This window comes from Oreochromis niloticus, linkage group LG16 (assembly GCF_001858045.2).
Source record: "Oreochromis niloticus isolate F11D_XX linkage group LG16, O_niloticus_UMD_NMBU, whole genome shotgun sequence".
Lineage (NCBI taxonomy): Eukaryota > Metazoa > Chordata > Actinopteri > Cichliformes > Cichlidae > Oreochromis > Oreochromis niloticus.
Genome location: NC_031987.2, coordinates 12,481,751 through 12,497,501, shown reverse-complemented (window position 1 = coordinate 12,497,501; position 15,751 = coordinate 12,481,751). Strand labels below are relative to the sequence as shown.

At 38.4% G+C, this 15,751-nt stretch overlaps 1 protein-coding gene across 3 annotated transcripts in view; it reads left to right on the top strand.

Annotated features, from left to right (window-relative positions):
* The window catches only part of LOC100711195 (dehydrogenase/reductase SDR family member on chromosome X), a 52,862-nt gene extending 37,258 nt beyond the window's left edge, over positions 1-15,604 (top strand). For all 3 annotated transcript variants that reach the window (XM_025903943.1, XM_005451935.4, XM_003445354.5), the window contains 4 exons: positions 1,030-1,131; positions 1,812-2,019; positions 2,907-3,114; positions 10,213-15,604. In XM_025903943.1, the coding sequence (XP_025759728.1) occupies positions 1,030-1,131; positions 1,812-2,019; positions 2,907-3,114; positions 10,213-10,392 (698 nt within the window). In that variant the 3' untranslated portion in view covers positions 10,393-15,604. The remainder of the gene's footprint in view (positions 1-1,029; positions 1,132-1,811; positions 2,020-2,906; positions 3,115-10,212) is intronic.
* The last annotated feature ends 147 nt before the right edge of the window (positions 15,605-15,751 follow it).

Sequence of the window (15,751 nt, the reverse complement as noted above, 5' to 3'; positions counted from 1 at the left end):
TCTTTAGCCTGAAGAGATTCTTGAATGTATATTTGATGAACATTTTCATGGTAGTGTGCTGATCAAAACAGCTCATTTGGCATTTTGATGTTGATGGTGGTGGAGAGTGCTGTCTAATATATTTCAAATTCTCCTGCATAGTGCTCACTTGGGTTGAGACCTGTGGGCTTTCAAAGCCATATCATACAATTGACATTATTTTTGTAATCAACGCTTTCAATGACCTTTAATACCCCATGGATGGAATATATCGTCATCCTGGGAAAAAATGATCTTTCTCCCATCAGAATAGAAGGCTTCAGCATGGGAGAAAGGTGATCAGTCAGAACAGCTTTGTATTGATTTTCCTCTAAAGGACAAGTGGACCTAAACTGCGCAAGCAAAATACCCCTCACAGCATAGCAGAGCCACAAGATGCTCTCATTGGAGGGGCTCTTGTTCCTTTAATTTGTCACCAGTCTGTAGCTATTTTGCAATAAATCCTGCAGCACCTTGGGTATCTCAGTGGTTTAGTTAAGGTGTGATGTCACAGGTTTGTTACCTGGCTGGCCATTTAATAAGGGATGCTGAGGTAACTTTGTGTTTGGAGCCACAGAACTTGAGAATTTTATTATTATTTTATTATTTAAAATGTTATATATTGCAGGAAATCTCTGTCAAGCTTTTTAAAATAAATGTTTCTGTGAGCGTGCAGACACTTGAGCTTACAAAAGCCAGCAGCCCCCCTTCATGTTCTGATGATACAAGCTGCAGACCAGTGATCTTTTACCTGTGTCTTATCACATATTAGATCTGATATAACAATGTGCTGAGCTTTGATGGAGTTCTGGTGGGAGTATTAGGTTTGTTATAATGTGATGGAGCAATGGAAGTGCTGTTAGTGTTGCAGTGTAGGAATCCACCAAGCCCGCTGGAGAAGATGATTAATACACTCTTTGATGTCTTACCGGCAAAGTGTCGTGGAGGATTAATCCGTTTATAATGGCTCTGATGCATATGTGTGTGTGTGTGTGTGTGTGTCCATTGCAGTGGAGTTCAAGAAACTGGACTTGGCTTCATTGCAGTCTGTACGTCAGTTCGCTCAGAGCTTCAGAGAACGGGACCTGCCGCTAAATATTTTGGTCAATAATGGTGAGTCTTTGTGTTCTGTAAGCGTGCAGGCAGGACTCTGCACATGAAAGTAGTTTATCAAATATTTATTGAGAGAAGTAGAAAGCCTCTGCGCAGCTGTGTAATTTCAACGCAGTCGACTGGCTGAATTTAAAGGGAGTTTGAGAATTAAACACAGATCCAGTCACACTGTGAAATGTTCTGCACACATCCTTGGATACTCTATATACTAAGCTCATGTTTTCCCTTGTTGAAAACAGCTGTCACGTTCCAAGTGTGTCAGACTAAACTTAAATGAATGTAACTTTGGACTATTAATGATATAAGCCATATTTGATATTGATAGAACTATTTTTTAAACCCTCAACAGCTCACAGGTATGCTCTGCTGTCAGCTTATGTTTTTTTTAAAGAAATATACCCTAAAGAGGGTGTTTGCTGCACAGTTCACATTTATGCAATAGTGAAACAGAAGCAGGTTGGTAAATGAAGAGCACACATAGACTAATTAGAGGAATTACTGACTAATATATTGGTTTCACTTTAACCTTTGTGTTTTTTGTGTTTTATCTCCACTACTTTTATATGTAAAATGTTAAATTAGTCTTGTAGTGTTTGAATTAAATTCACATTTGAAATACTAAAATGCATTTTTTTGTGTATCAAATATTTGTGTGTGTTTGTGTGGATGTGTGTGTCAAGCGGGTGTTATGCTGGTTCCTGAGGGGCGTACGGAGGATGGATTTGAGCAGCACTTCGGTGTGAACTACCTGGGACACTTCCTTTTGACCTGGCTACTCCTGGATACACTGAAGGATTCTGGGAAATCGGGTCATGTCTCTCGTGTGGTCAACGTCTCATCCTCAGCCCACCGCATCGGACAGATCAGACTAAATGACCTGAATAGCTGGTAGGTACACACAAACACAAAGACGCACATGTCCAAAGACATGCATCTGATGCACACAATACCTGAAGTTAATAACAAATAATAAACTAATAAATAGTTAAAATGATATATAGAATTTAAAAATGCTTGCTTCAGATGCAAACTGAGTCATTTCATGTAATTGCTATTGTCACAGCGGTCATTAATTTTTCACTTTAGTGTTTGCTGGTTATCAGCCGTTTACTATTGAGCCACAACCATATTTAATGATGTGTGACATTCACATTAAGCGCTTTATTAAAAAAAAAAATAAAGTCAGTCCTTCGATATTCTTTCAGAAGAGTGGTTCACATCCTTATGTATTTTGCTCACCTGCCTTCTTTATGCTGAGATCAGTATTACACATCTCAGTTTGGCAGAAGTGGACAACTGTTGGTTCCAGTTGGCTCAGTATTGCTCCAGCTCTCAACACTGCTGTCAAGATGTATTAACAGCCTGAGTATCGTCATCATGTCGTTACATAGACATATTAGTGTTTAATATCCAAGGTCTTAAACTCAAATGCTGATTTAACTCAGTACAGACTTCTTTTAGTCCAAAAGCTTGGCATAACTTAAACAATACCCTTGTCAAGTTTCGGGGATATTATAAATATATTATAATATTTAAATAATAATTTTAAGGTACTATCATACTACACACATTATATAGATGAGGACAGAATTATTAATATTTTATTAATTAATTACATTTTTTTGTTTTGAGGAATTTAGTTTGTTAGCAAAGTGAAATAATATAATTTAATCAGATTTTTGGAAAAGCTGTGTTAAAAGTGTCTTACTTTAATAAGGGGCTTTTTCATAGGGAGGATAATAATTGACATTCTTTCTTGCTCTCTCTGTATTCAGCCAATCTTACTCCTCGCATGCTGCTTACTGTCAGAGCAAGCTGGCCCAGGTGTTATTCAGTTTCCACCTCCACCAAGAGATGCAGAGTGGAGGTTTCCAAGTGAGTTCATGTGCCGTGGATCCCGGCATGGTGGATACCGCACTCTACTGCCACCTCTGGACACCCCTCCATCTGGCACAAAGTGTCATCGCTCGCCTGCTCTTCAGGGTAAAACACGGCTCTGCATTTTCTGTTGTGTCCCAACTGTAATATTCACCTTGTAGAGAAGTAGCACACAATGTACAGTTCAGATCAAATATAGTTGACATGTGCTTAAAGTAAATGCATTTTATACTGTTCACACTGTATCACAGAATGATCACAGTAATTGATCTTCAAATTATTTTATTGTTAGAAGAATAGCTTATAACAAGAAGATAGCAACCCTGGATAATTTAAGTGTTTCCTCAAGTCTTGAGTTGCAGTTTATTTTGCGTTGTGAGGTTTTGGAACTGGAAATCTCTAAAAGTTAAAACTGTTAGATGTGAACCTACAAACTTGACTGTGGGAACTCTACAGATTTTATTATGAGATGAAACACACACACACACACAGTCCATCCACCCTGCTGAAAATGGAAGTGCTACTAAAACTCCAGCCTCTTCACTTTGTGTTATATTTTAAAGCCTTCTTTGCATAACTTAAAGCGCTGACCCCAGGCTGCTGTTAATGTCCCTGAGATTTAATGGAAGAAGATGTGTGTGCATGTTTGAGCCCCAAGCCACAGTTGTCACATTTGCCTGTGAGCACAACCTTTGGAATAGTTTTGCCCCACATACAGTATGCAAACTTATTATCATGTGAAATAGTCCATGTAATTATTAACTAACACACACGCTTTTTTTTGCCTTTTACAACACAAAAACTGTCACTGTTTAAACCCGGGGATTAAAGTTGGATTTTGCCCTAAGATTGGGTGTAATGGTGCCACATCAGGAAAATGCGTAGAAGCAGGTTGTTAAATGAAGAGCACAGAGTGACGTAGAAAAACTGCATCACATCAGGTATAGAGCCAATATCTTATTTAAAAAAACACCCGTCTGAAACATCCGTCTCAGTGTTGCAAACTGTGTCTTTTGATATTTGTTGAGCTGTTTGAAAAGTTGCATTTGAAATTATCTGCAACTGTTTATGCACGGTTCTCTTTTTCAGCACTAGTAGGATGCTTAGTACCGTGACAGCAATCTACACCATGAATTCATCCCAAGGAGGAAAAGGAAAATGGATGTTTTGAGGGTGTAGACAAACTGTCAGGTGTCGTGATTTTCCTCTTATTTAACTATCTCCATGTCGTTAGCTGGAAGCATTGCCAGGTTGCAGCATATGAAAAGTCAGTAGAGAGTATTTTATATTAAACTGATTTAATTAATAGCCCACTTTAACCCCTCCTTAAGCCATATCATTTAGTTGATTGCAGAGCCATATAACATTGAAAGAGCACAGCGTACTTAATCCTAAATCACAAAACAAAGTCAGATCAGATAATTATCAGGAAGGTGTCCATGGAGGTCACAGAGGAAGGGAACCGTGGGTCATTTTCTAATAGGCATTTATTTAGTTGGAAGTCTTTTTGAAACAAGAGGAGGCGCCCCCTGCTGACTATTGAAAAAAATATACAGGTTTGAGTGGTCTTGAGCAATAGTTCTCTAGGCTTTCTGAAGGTTTTTCAGAGTTTTTCTTTGAACACTGGCCAGACCGTATACCCACGGAAGAGGATTAGGGTCACTGGAAAAAAATAAAAAGTGGGCACATCTTTTTTTTTTCTTTTCCAGAATTCTGAGAAAAAAGTCAGAATTCTGACTTTAATCTCAGAATTCTGACTTTTTTTCTCACAATTCTGACTTTAATCTCAGAATTCTGACTTTTTCTCAGAATTCTTTTTTCCCAGAATTCTGACTTTAATCTCACAATTCTGACTTTTTTCTCAGAATTCTGACTTTAATCTCAGAATTCTGACTTTTTTCTCAGAATCCTTTTTTCCCAGAATTCTGACTTTATTCTCAGAATTCTGACTTTTTGGTTGGTTTTGCACCATAGGGTGATTCTCAAAGAGCTATTAACCAATACTTGGCGTATTCACAAAATATTAAAAGCTTGCCAAAGTGAGTTCAGGTTGTATATTAAAGAATGAAGATACAGTTTCCAAATACTGATTTTTGAGTTCATTAGAATTGTGCAAAGACTGTTTTTGCATTTCATACTGTATTTCCATGTTTCAGTAAATTGCTGCACCTATTTCCCATTTCCCATATCCTATCAAAATATAAAGAAATCAGGGGTGAAGAGTCAAGGATTTTACACAGTAGTGTAGGATGTACAATAAGATCTAATATAAGGTTTCTCAGTTTTAGGCTTCCCAAGCACTCAGTATTCTATGGTCCTTTGAAAGTCAATGAACCTAGTATAATTTCTGAGAGTGCGGCACAATCAATATTCAGAGGAAGCCAACAAAAATGCAGCATCCATGAGAGTAAAGCAGTGAAGTGGTGAACAACAAAGCAATAGATGAGCTAGTATGAGAAGGTTCAGGTTCCTTTATTGATGCCCTTAGGTAGATTTCTTTTGCAGTTAAAAGAGCAGGCAACCCATCAACCAGACATCAAACACAGACACTGGACACACTGGCTACACATACAGAGGGAAAGAGAGCGTTCTCCAGGCTTCAATAAAACCACAGCTTCAAACCCCCAAACTAATAAATACTATAAAAAGGCCAAAAAGCCTGAAAAAATGTAATAAATTAATAAATACATTCAAATTAAGTGCACAATTTGCAATAGCTTTTCAGCTTTTTGCCCCTGGAAAAGCTGAAAATCCCACAGGGGATGGGAATCATCATTTAAGAGCTGGCAATCCTCTGCAACTGTCTGGTATACATCGACTCTAGGCTAAGCTGCAATTTACCAATCAGCTGCCCTGACCAGTTTACAGTTTGACTCAGTTTGTTCCTGTCCTTCAAAGACAGGGTACTATGACACCAAGGAAAAATATAAAACTGACTCAGTAAAAGATTTAAAAAAAATATTGTCATAATAGTCTTATCAATATGAAAGGAGGACCTCGATGACCCTTTTCCAAGATTCAAGATTCAAGAAGTTTATTGTCATGTACACTGAAAAACACATTTGGTATGCAGAGTCATGAAATTCTTACTTTGCAGGTTCCCTTCACACAACTAAAAAGACTAAAAACTAACTTAAAAGAAAGTAATAATAAGTAAGTAAAATAGTGCTTGTAGATCTGGTGTAATCAGAATTCAAAGTGCAAGTAGTTGTATGGGCAGAAATCTGTGCCATCAGAAACTGAATTTGAATATGTTAAATTTGAATTTGAATTACTCGGATTGAATCTGAATTGTAACTTGAATGAAAGCTTTTGAAAACTGAATTTGAATTAGTCTAATTTGAAATTGAATTTATGGTTTGAAAATGAATTGATTTGCTTTGAAACTGTATTTTATCCTTTAAAAATTCAGCTCTCGAATAATTTCAGATTCACTTCTCACCATTCAGTTTCAGTTCTACAATTCAATTTCAGTTCCAAAATTCAGTTTTTTGGGACTTACATCCGGTTCCGGTTCAAGCGCAGATTAATAGAACTACAGACTGATAGCGTTACTGACGGAATCTACAGCGTCTTGAGTTGAATTAAGACTTCAGAAGTCATTCGTCATGTCGAATGACCAGCGGATAAACTCTCAGGTTGGTAATAAATGTATTACATGTATAAGAACAAGCGTCATGTTAACAATTGATAGCCGTACAGTAACCTTTATGCTTATTGTAGCTGCTAGCTAAAAACGCTCATTTAGCCTAGTTTGCCCTGAATTCAGCTTTGACAAACAAATATGATCGACTGTTTCTAGTAGAATTCCAAAGTTGTCATCTTGTACCCTGTCAGAGCCCTGTATGCTTGCAGAGACCCCTACAGTAAGGAAACATGCAAAACGCTGTCCAAACCTTTGTATTTGAGCTTTATTTATGTCTTACACAGCATCCCAACTCTTTAGCTAACTTAATAACTTTAGCTAAAGTGAATAGTTAGTCTTATTCATTAGTGCAGCTTTACTGGATCACCTCTGCTTGAAGTGATATAATATGATATACAACTATCACTGAAACAGCAAACTTTGTAAATAAACAACACTTCTCATTCTCTAAACGTTTGGCCACAGCTGTAGATTACACTATCAGTGCTTGTTCACTCTTGACAATAATTACATTTCTAAATTCTCTTTGTGCATTTACAGGTAAACAATATCTAATATTTTATCTAAATGACTGCTTTGTCTTTGAAAAGGTGAAGAGCCTGAGGCCGGTGACAGTCCAGTTCTACTCTAAGTACATCCTTACGGTGGCTCACAGGACAAGGCGACATTCCTGTCCTGCCAGAAGAGAAACTTCAGAGTCTTCATGAAGTTCAACCACACCTGTCATATGGAATATGACAGGGGTCTCAAACTCCAGTCCTCGAGGGCCGGTGTCATGCAACTTTTCCATTCCCTCGAGGACTGGAGTTTGAGACCCCTGCCGTATGGTGTTCATGCAGTTTTCTACCCCACAGTTACAGCATGTCTGACTGCCTGTTCAGCATATGCAAAAATATATGATGAGTTTAAGCATGTGATGACAAAGGCCTTCCATTATGGTGTTTGTCATCACATGTCACAGACATCTGGATGATCATTTGGAATAAACAAAAAACTTGTTACTTCATCTTTTATCTTTATTATTATTATTGTTCTTATTTTACATTTTTCATTGTTAGGCATTAGGTTTATTTATAGTAGTCCTTTCCAACTTCTTTCCCTCTTCCATGTTACTGTGTCAGCATCTATTTGGGGTTGGGAGTGGAACAGAAAGTGCCATTTAAACCAGGAGAGGTTCTTATATTTCAGAAGAAGGGATTAATTTAAAAAAAAATGACCTCAATGCCATATTTTATTTAGGAACCCTAGAGAGCACTTTGCAAAATAACACATTCTTATAATTTCACCCTCAGATGAGCCAAGCTACGACTGTCAGGGAAGGTGATGTAGGTACAGAGCATGTGAGAGTGGTTAAGTTAATGTCTCTTGTCTAGATGAAGGCGTAGAGATTCAGTATCTTCAGTCTTCAGTGGACACTCCATTTCTGGCACAAAACACCTGTAAAAGATGGTCGATTTAGGAGGAGACCCGACAACTTCAGCCTGTCAAACATAGCAATGGAGCAGTATGTTTAAAAAAAACAACTAATTAAGCATGCACTCAGTACCCTAAGAATTATTATGGTAGTTAAACACAGTGATAGTTGTATATCATATTATATCACTTCAAACAGAGGTGATCCAGTAATGCTGCACTAATGAATAAGACTAACTATTCACTTTAGCTAAAGTTATTAAGTTAGCTAAAGAGTTGGGATGCTGTGTAAGACATAAATAAAGCTCAAATACAAAGGTTTGGACAGCGTTTTGCATGTTTCCCTACTGTAGGGGTCTCTGCAAGCATACAGGGCTCTGACAGGGTACAAGATGACAACTTTGGAATTCTACTAGAAACAGTCGATCATATTTGTTTGTCAAAGCTGAATCCAGGGCAAACTAGGCTAAATGAGCGTTTTTAGCTAACAGCTACAATAAGCATAAAGGTTACTGTACGCTATCAATTGTTAACATGACGCTTGTTCTTATACATGTAATACATTTATTACCAACCTGAGAGTTTATCCGCTGGTCATTCGACATGACGAATGACTTCTGAAGTCTTAATTCAGCTCAAGACGCTGTAGATTCCGTCAGTAACGCTATCAGTCTGTAGTTCTATTAATCTGCGCTTGAACCGGAACCGGATGTAAGTCCCAAAAAACTGAATTTTGGAACTGAAATTGAATTGTAGAACTGAAACTGAATGGTGAGAAGTGAATCTGAAATTATTCGAGAGCTGAATTTTTAAAGGATAAAATACAGTTTCAAAGCAAATCAATTCATTTTCAAACCATAAATTCAATTTCAAATTAGACTAATTCAAATTCAGTTTTCAAAAGCTTTCATTCAAGTTACAATTCAGATTCAATCCGAGTAATTCAAATTCAAATTTAACTTATTCAAATTCAGTTTCTGATGGCACAGATTTCTGCCCATATAGTTGCAACACTGTCACAGCGATAATATATACAGAGTATGCAATATTACGGTGTATATGTAAAGATACGTACAAAAATTGCAAATTTCCAGGTTATTATAAATGTACATATATATAAATGTTTTTAGACACTGCTTCACAGTTTGTGTGAAAATTCAAGCTTGAATCAATAATAGTCCCCAGATATTTGTAGGGACACATTCCTTGGTTTGACCCTTAATGTTTGTTGAATCAGATGTGCTGGAATTTTTCCTGAAATCTACAATTATTTTCTCGGTTTTCAATATGTTGAGCTGGAGATGAGAATCTTTACACCACCTGACAAATTGCTCAATAGCATGTCTATGGCTGGTTTTCCTTTCTGTGCATGTAAAAGACTGACAGTGACCGTGTCATCTCCATACTTTAAAATGGCCCTACCATCAAGCATCCTACTGCCATGGAAACCTTTGCCCCTCCCCCCAATCACAGAAAGAGTTCAAAATGGGGGTTTCTGTTGTTGTTCTGTACTAAAACTCCTACGTGCATGGAGAGACTTTTTAACTACAGTCAGCAAAATGAATTATGAAGAACAAGTTTTGCTTGCCAATACCCCCCCTTTTTTTGTACTTAAAAATTCAGCCCTTCAAGCAAAATGATAATTCATTTAGAAGAACAATTAAAATTGATGTTTGAAATTATTGCACAGTAGTACAGCCCACACACATCACAGACAGCATTCATGTACTGTTATACACAAGTATGCAAGTATGCTGTTAAAGCTTTCAGGTTGTGATCCTCTCTTTGCTCAGAAACCTGCTGCTGGTCTCACTGCTGACACTGAGATCATTGTTAAAATGCATCAACACCAGCGCTCTCGAGCGTACGCTCATCCATGAAAACACACACACACACACACACACACACACGCACACGCACTTACCCTGAGCCTTCCTTTCAGTGATGCTAACACACAGTGACATTGGCCCTACTCTTTCATCCATGCTCACACAGCGCACACACACACACACTTAGGCACATTTTTTTGTCTTCGTAAGGATAGGTTGTTGTTGATCTTGTCATCCATTCCAGTTCTTTTGTTTATATATTTTATATGCAGGAGCTCTTTAAATTTTTAATTGTGTTTATGTGTTTGTCCCCAGACTCCTGAAGAGGGCGCTACCACTGTGCTCTCAGCTGCTCTGTCACCTGCTCTGGAGGGAGATTGTGGAGGAGGTTACTGGGCCAATGGGTGCAGGGAGATGACAACACCGCTGACCTTTGATCCCCAGCTGCAAGTGAGCCTATGGGAAATCAGCCTCCAGTTGCTGAACCTCCACTAGCATGAGACAAGGATGACCAACAGGACTAAACCCATTTGACAACATCAGATAAAAAAGACCCTATATTCAGGGCGGCCAGCCATTCTCTCCTCCCTTTTTTTTTTTTCATACTTCACATCAGGGCGTTGCTAGAAATTTGTTACGAGTGTCATAATCCAGTGCTGGACTGTGATTGGTTGTTTAGGGAGCAAAGACCTCTTTCTTTTAGGGGTTTTTTTTAGTTTTCTTTTTTATTTTATTTTTTTCCAGACCTGCCAAAGAAGGGCTACAGGGGATGGAAGATGCTTTTTTTGCTTTTCACTGTGAGCAAGCAAATATATTTGCACACAAACACAACCACACTCTAGGGTTGTAGCTATATCTCATTTTGCTGTCATGGATAGCAGGCAGTTGCTGTTGGCGCCATCTAGTCAGATATCAGTTAATGGCACCCACCAAGATATGATGAATTTGATTCCCTGATCGCGTATCAGAGAATCAGACATCTGCTATGATATAAACCTTACTTGGATTTTTCAATTAGTCCAGCCCATAATAACTAAATGCCTCTTGGAAGCTTTTTCACATCAACAAAAAATTCCAGTAAAATAATCCAAAAGCTTAATTTTGGCAACAAAATAACATGTTGGTCAAACCCTAGCATACACGCACATACAGTACACACACATTTATACACCACGACAATGATCTGATCTGATCCTGCCTTGCTGTGGCAAGGGAATGTGATGTCATCAGTTTGCGTTGACACATCACAGCGATTTCTCAAATCGTCTTGCCATCCGGCCTCTTTTACTGGGAGCACTTTGTTTTTATTGGTTACTATTGAATCCTCATGTTAACTGCTGGTTGTAGTTGCATGAGTAGATGTTTTTACAGAAGAGAATTTAGCTAAAAAAGCTAAGAAACCATCATCGTCTCCTCTTCCCTCTCTCTCCGGCACTCAGTAACCCAACAAAAGACTGCTAGGGGGATTTGGGATGAGGTTTAAAAAAAAGTGAGATATTTCAGATAAAAGTAAGCCTAAATTTGGAATGATTCCCCTTCGACCCAAGAGTGATGAAACGTTTGGTTGTGTTGCTGTGAATTTTTATGCTGTTATTTCTAAAGCAGAATTTCCAGCTGTTTCTGGTTGTCTGTTCAAAAAAATTTGAAAAAAAAAAAAGGTTTGGGAACAGACCTCAAATTCCTTTTGTCACCGTTTTCCTTTGTGATCTGTGCTAATCGCTTTTTTCTGTGTCTGTGATACGTGTGCATGTATTATGCACACAAGCTAAGAATTAACTCATGTATAGACCCAATTCATGCTGATGGATAGCACAACAATGGCTAACCCCGGAGGAACTGCAATGAGAAGGAATGCGAGAGAGGGGAAAGCACATTTTTTCAGCATTCAAACTGTGATTGGTTCCTCATTGCTGCTGCTACTGCCTCTTCCTCATTTGGCGCCGCTCCCAGTGCATTGTGGGACTGAGATTTCCCAGTGGTGAGAATCAAACTCCATCTGCTGAGCTGACACACACACACAGACACTCACTCGGAAACATTGGAAGCAGTACATCCAGGCATAGGCTTATCCAAACAAGCGCACAGCAAATAAACACGTCTGTCTGTGATGCAGGAACATGCTCACACACTCTTACACACACATACAAAGACACACTTAATGCCATCTCCACTGTGATTAACATGTTTTAGCTGTGGGGATGAAAAATGTTATCTCAAATTAATTAAGTTTTGGCTAAAATCCTTAACCACAAGTCACCACTGTAGTCTATGTGTATGTTGTTGCTTTGAATAAAGACAGTTCGCATCCAGCATTCATTATGATCTCCCGTATGTGGAGCAATAGTATCACTGTGGTAGCTAATTCAGCCAGTGGCACAGAGTCAGACACGAAGAATAGGAACAAAGTGTAATGGAAGAAAATGCATAAAGGAAAAAGACATCAGCTTTAAGGCACTCATGGCTTAAATGGTTAAATTTAATGTGATTCTCGCTGTTTTGTCAAGCAGTTTAAGTATTAGTCTCAATTCAGAGACGAAAAAATCGTCCTTCAGAGAATTTGTAGGACAGACTGACCCCCGCTGCCACAACCGTTAAATCAGACGACAGTCTAAATTTACAAGGGGAAAAAATAAAGGCGTATTTGCCCCGTCCTTGTCATCTTATAAAGTCATTTTTGGTTTATGTTATTCATAAGTGTGTTGGGCTTTTTGGTTCATGTGATATATCTACCGATGATGGGTCACCCTAACCCAAATATCTGCCTAATATCTTATGAATATTTGAATATATGAGTTGACAAAGATTGCCCAAATGCGCAGGAACCTGCACTTTGAAGGGAGGCAATATGCTAAAAAACCCTTTTTAAGATTCCCAGGACTTTGCGAGGATTCACAATCTCGTGGCAGTCGGTCCTATGAGTATTACAAATACTGACGGTATAATACTGAAGCCGTTACATTTGGAATTTATTAGTTTTGACTGATACATTTGGCTGAGATGAGGAAGCCATCTGTATTCATCTGGCTTCCAGGTATTCAGTATCTATTATTATCTTGTTCCGAGTCAAATATGCTGAATTGTAGGGGGAAAAATTTTGAGGGGATGAAAAAATGACAGAAAAAATAAAAGGAACGCCTCCCGGTCGTAGTTATTATAATTATCAGGGTGTGACACGGACTCTGATATGATGTGAACGCACCATAACTCCAAGACATCAAAGTTTACATCCCATAAGAGAGGCTTATTCTGATTAGAAATTAAAATATAATTTTAAAGCAAACATCACAGGGTTTTTTTTTCTAGATTAGCAATTGCGTGTGGGCTGACTCTAAATACCAGCAATATTGCTCAGTCTTTTGAGTGTTGTATTGTTTTTCAGGCTGCTTGAAAACAGTTTTTTGCCTCAGTGCTTCCTTTGTTTGACTGTGTGGTTGCCCTTGGCCACTGTAAGGTACTGATTAAATAACAAACAACCAAACCTAGTGCATATCTATATATCTATATATCTCTCTATATATAGATATATAGATATAAAATGCACATCCTTCCATTCACACAAATAAAAACACCAGCCTATCCACTCAGTGGCGCTCATTGAAAGGCCTACAATGTGACATACATCCTGTCAAAGAGCTACCGTGTTTTTCTCAGTCCAGCTGCTACATTTTATGTATTTTATGTATTGATGTATTTTAGCTGGAAAGGGTGAGTGGGGGGAATGTCACAGACTCTCCCTCCTATCTGAGCACAAGGTTTTCCAAAGACGAAAGGAGGAAACGCGCACGGATCTGTCTCAGTGTGCTTATCGTGTCGACGTGCAGAAGTGGCTGCTAAATTATCACTGATTACCCGGTTATATACGGTATTTAGCGTCCTCCTGAAGCATTCTACACAGACACGACAACACGGTGAAATTTCTGAACTCGATTTTCAAATATAGAAAAAGAACAACAGCTCCAGTAACTGTCTGTGATATTATCTGTGTGTTGTTTACTCGTATATGATCGTTTCAAAGCGTTGGAGGAGACCAGTGAAGACGTTTGTAGATTAAAAATAGCCATTCCTCTGAACAACCTGGGATCACATTTATATTAAATGTTCCAGTCCCAAGTTCTGCAAAATCTTAAATGTGTATATTTGCACTGGTGTGAAAAAGTGTTTTTTCCTTTGCTGATTTCCAATGTTTTTGTATGTTTGTCACACTAAAATGTTTTAGATAATCAAACAAATTTAAATATTAGACAAAGTTAACAGAAGTAAACACAAAATGCAGTTTCTTAATGAATGTGTTTTATTATTAAAGGGGAAAAATTCCAAACCTACATGGCTCTGTGTGAAAAAGTGATTGCCCCCTAAACATAATAACCCTTAGCAGCAGCAATCTGCAATCAAACGTTTGCAATAACTGGTATTTTACAACGCTGTGGAGGAATTTAGTCCCACTCATCTTTGCAGAACATTTGTAGTTCAAGCACGAACCGCTTTTTTAAGGTCATGCCGCAGCATCTCAATCGGAGTCAGGGCTTTGACTAGGCCACTCCGAAGTATTCATTTTGAGTTTCTTAAGCTATTCAGAGGTGGAGCTGGTGTGTTTTGGATCATTGTCCTGCTGCAGAACCCAAGTTTATGTTCCTTTTGCTCAGGAGTGGTTTTCATCTTGGAACTCCATGCAGACCATTTTTGCCCAGTCTCTTTCTTATGGTGGAGTCATGACCACTGACTCTAACTGAGGCAAGTGAGGCCAGTTCTTTGGTTCTTGTTCTGGGTCCTTTGTGACGTCCTGGATGGTGTAACTTTGGGAGGCTGGCCACTCCTGGGAAAATGCATGCTAAATCATGATTTAACAAGGTGGGGCAATCACTTTTTCACACAGGGACATGTAGGTTTGGATTTTTTGCCCTTAATAATAAACACTTAGAAACTACATTTTGTGTTTACTTGTGTCATCTTGGTCTAATATTTCAATTTGTTTGATGATCTGAAACATTTAAGTGTGATGACAAACCAAAAAATCAGAAAGCGGGCACTTTTTCACACCACTGTATATGAAGTGATACAAACATGTAAACAGGGGGTAAAACCAGATGAACTGAGTCCTTACTCTGGTACTATTCCAGTTAAAAGAAGCCACATTCTGGTGTCGTTTAACCTTTATTGCATACAACCCTAAACTGTTTTCTCCTTTGTTGTGAGTGCGACCTTTCAATTGAGCCCCTGGAGGCTGCAAATCGAAGACATTTCCCACCTCAAATCCATTGTAAACATTCAGTGCACCTGGGCCCCCTGAGTTTTTATTGAAATGTGTGGACTGTTTTATTTTTATCATTATTTCGTTGTTGTTGAGATGAACATCTTATTGCTTTTGCCGTGCCTAAAAAAGAAATCTCCCTCACCTATGTGTTAACTGTGAATTTTTTCATGTAGAAATTAACTCGTAGAACTTGTGATACCGTCTTGTCCTGTGCATTGATAAGATTTTTCTCTCTCTCTGGAGTGATTGGAGTGGAGGTGAAGAATGTTGGTGTATGAATGACTGTGCGTGCGTGCGTGCGCGTGTCTCTAGATAAGGGTGTTGATGTCTATGATCTTTTTTTTTCTTTTAATTTTTTTCTTTTCTTTATTTTTGGGTCAATTATTGTGACATTCCAGCAGCAGCCGCCACCTTTTCTATTATCCAAAGCCTCTCAATAAACATATCATTGTGCCATTTGCTCTCCATCCTTCTTCCCAGTGTGTGAGTGAGAAACTGTCAGTCTGATGTTGCTCGACATGAGACAGCAAGCCTCGAGCACTGTCTGAACTTTTGAGACATTCTCAGATCCATCAGTGAAACGTACACACACACACACACACA